The sequence below is a fragment of the Mandrillus leucophaeus genome, unplaced genomic scaffold (genome assembly GCF_000951045.1).
Source record: "Mandrillus leucophaeus isolate KB7577 unplaced genomic scaffold, Mleu.le_1.0 Scaffold270, whole genome shotgun sequence".
Lineage (NCBI taxonomy): Eukaryota > Metazoa > Chordata > Mammalia > Primates > Cercopithecidae > Mandrillus > Mandrillus leucophaeus.
Genome location: NW_012102810.1, coordinates 239,345 through 241,062, shown reverse-complemented (window position 1 = coordinate 241,062; position 1,718 = coordinate 239,345). Strand labels below are relative to the sequence as shown.

At 52.5% G+C, this 1,718-nt stretch overlaps 1 protein-coding gene across 2 annotated transcripts in view; it reads left to right on the top strand.

The window, feature by feature from the left end:
* TUBA8 (tubulin, alpha 8) overlaps positions 1 to 1,718 on the top strand; it is an 82,031-nt gene that overhangs the window by 55,334 nt on the left and 24,979 nt on the right. For both annotated transcript variants that reach the window (XM_011984615.1, XM_011984616.1), the window contains one exon: positions 808 to 956. In XM_011984615.1, the coding sequence (XP_011840005.1) occupies positions 808 to 956 (149 nt within the window). The remainder of the gene's footprint in view (positions 1 to 807; positions 957 to 1,718) is intronic.

Below are 1,718 nucleotides of genomic sequence, written 5' to 3'. Positions count from 1 at the left end.
GGGTTCACGCCATTCTCCTGCCTCAGCCTCCTGAGTAGCTGGGACTACAGGCGCCTGCCACCACGCCCGGCTAATTTTTTGTATTTTTAGTAGAGATGAGGTTTCACCATGTTAGCCAACATGTTCTCGATCTCCTGACCTCGTGATCTGCCTGCTTTGGCCTCCCAAAATGCTGGGATTACAGGCGTGAGCCATGGTGCCCGGCCGGCCCAAGTTTTGTCGTTGTGGGTTTTTATTTTGGAGATGGAGTCTTGCTCTGTCTTGTTGCCCAGGCTGGAGTGCAGTGCAAGATCTCGGATCACCTCAGCCTCTGCCTCCCAGGTTCAAGCGATTCTCCTGCCTCAGCCTCCCGAGTAGCTGGGAGTACAAGCGCATGCCGCCACACCCGGCTAATTTTTTGTATTTTAGTAGAGATGGGGTTTCACCATCTTGCCCAGGCTGGTCTCGAACTCCTAAGCTCAGGCAGTCCGCCCACCTTGGCCTCCCAAAGTGTTAGGATTGCAGGCGTGAGCCACTGCGCTGGCAGTGTTGGATGAGCTTTGTAAAGCTCAGGCTTTTTAGGGTTCCAGCCAGCAGGGCAGCCTGCTTCTCACCACCCACATGAGCCACAGGCCTTGGCTCTGTTAGTCCCTGAGCTCCCCGGGAATTCTCGTAGCCTTTTGCGGATTCGTTATGACGTGGTCTGGCTTAAAACCTCCGTGGAGTTTTATAGGTAGGGGAGACTGGAAGGGGGTCCTGCGGTAGTGTGATAGGGAGGGGGGCTTCTCCCCTGGGCAGTAGGACCTAACGGTCTTCCTCTCTTGGAAGATGAGGTTCGGGCAGGAACCTACCGCCAGCTCTTCCATCCAGAGCAGCTCATCACAGGAAAGGAGGATGCAGCCAACAATTATGCCCGGGGCCACTACACGGTGGGCAAAGAGAGCATTGACCTGGTGCTGGACCGCATACGGAAGCTGGTAAGAGTCAGGAGGGCAGGGGATGGGTGGGCCAGGCTGGAGTGGACACGATTGGCCCCATGCCTCTTTGATGAGGCTGGGGAGAGGCATGTGACCCCCGGCTATAGGATGGAGCTCCTAAGGTTTGGGAATTTCTGCTTAAATTCTGTAAGAAGCACGCAAAGGGATGATGCCCCTTCCTCTGTGTTGGCATCATAGACTGTGTTCCAGGCTGAGGCCCTACTCATTGATGCTCTCTGGTAGTATCTGGGGAAGCTTCCGGGTGTAAGGCAGGATGAGGTCTCTGCTGGTTGGAAACACAGGTTAACAAAGCATTTAACTTGGAAGAGAAGAGGAAGAGATTGCTGATCCATTTGGGCACTTACAAATGCCATTACAAATGTCAAGTACATTCCTTCATTTAACCCTTAATAATTATACTTAGGAAGTCTCCTTCCTGTTCTTTACAGATGAAGAAAGTGAGGGCCGGGGTGGTTCAATATCTTAGCCTGGGTCACACAGCTAAAAAGTGGCAGAGTTGGGGCTTGAACTCAGTTGGTTGGACTATAAAGCTCTGAGTTGTAGGTTGTGTCACTTTCTTTCTTTAAGCTTCCATTTGCTTATCTGTAAGTGGAAAAGCTTGGACCTGATCACATGTTCTTTGCCTGGGAGCTAAGGGTGCCAATTTTTTTTTTTTGAGACGGAGTCTCTCTCTGTTGCCCAGGCTGGAGTGCAGTGGCCGGATCTCAGCTCACTGCAAGCTCCGCCTCCCGGGTTTACGCC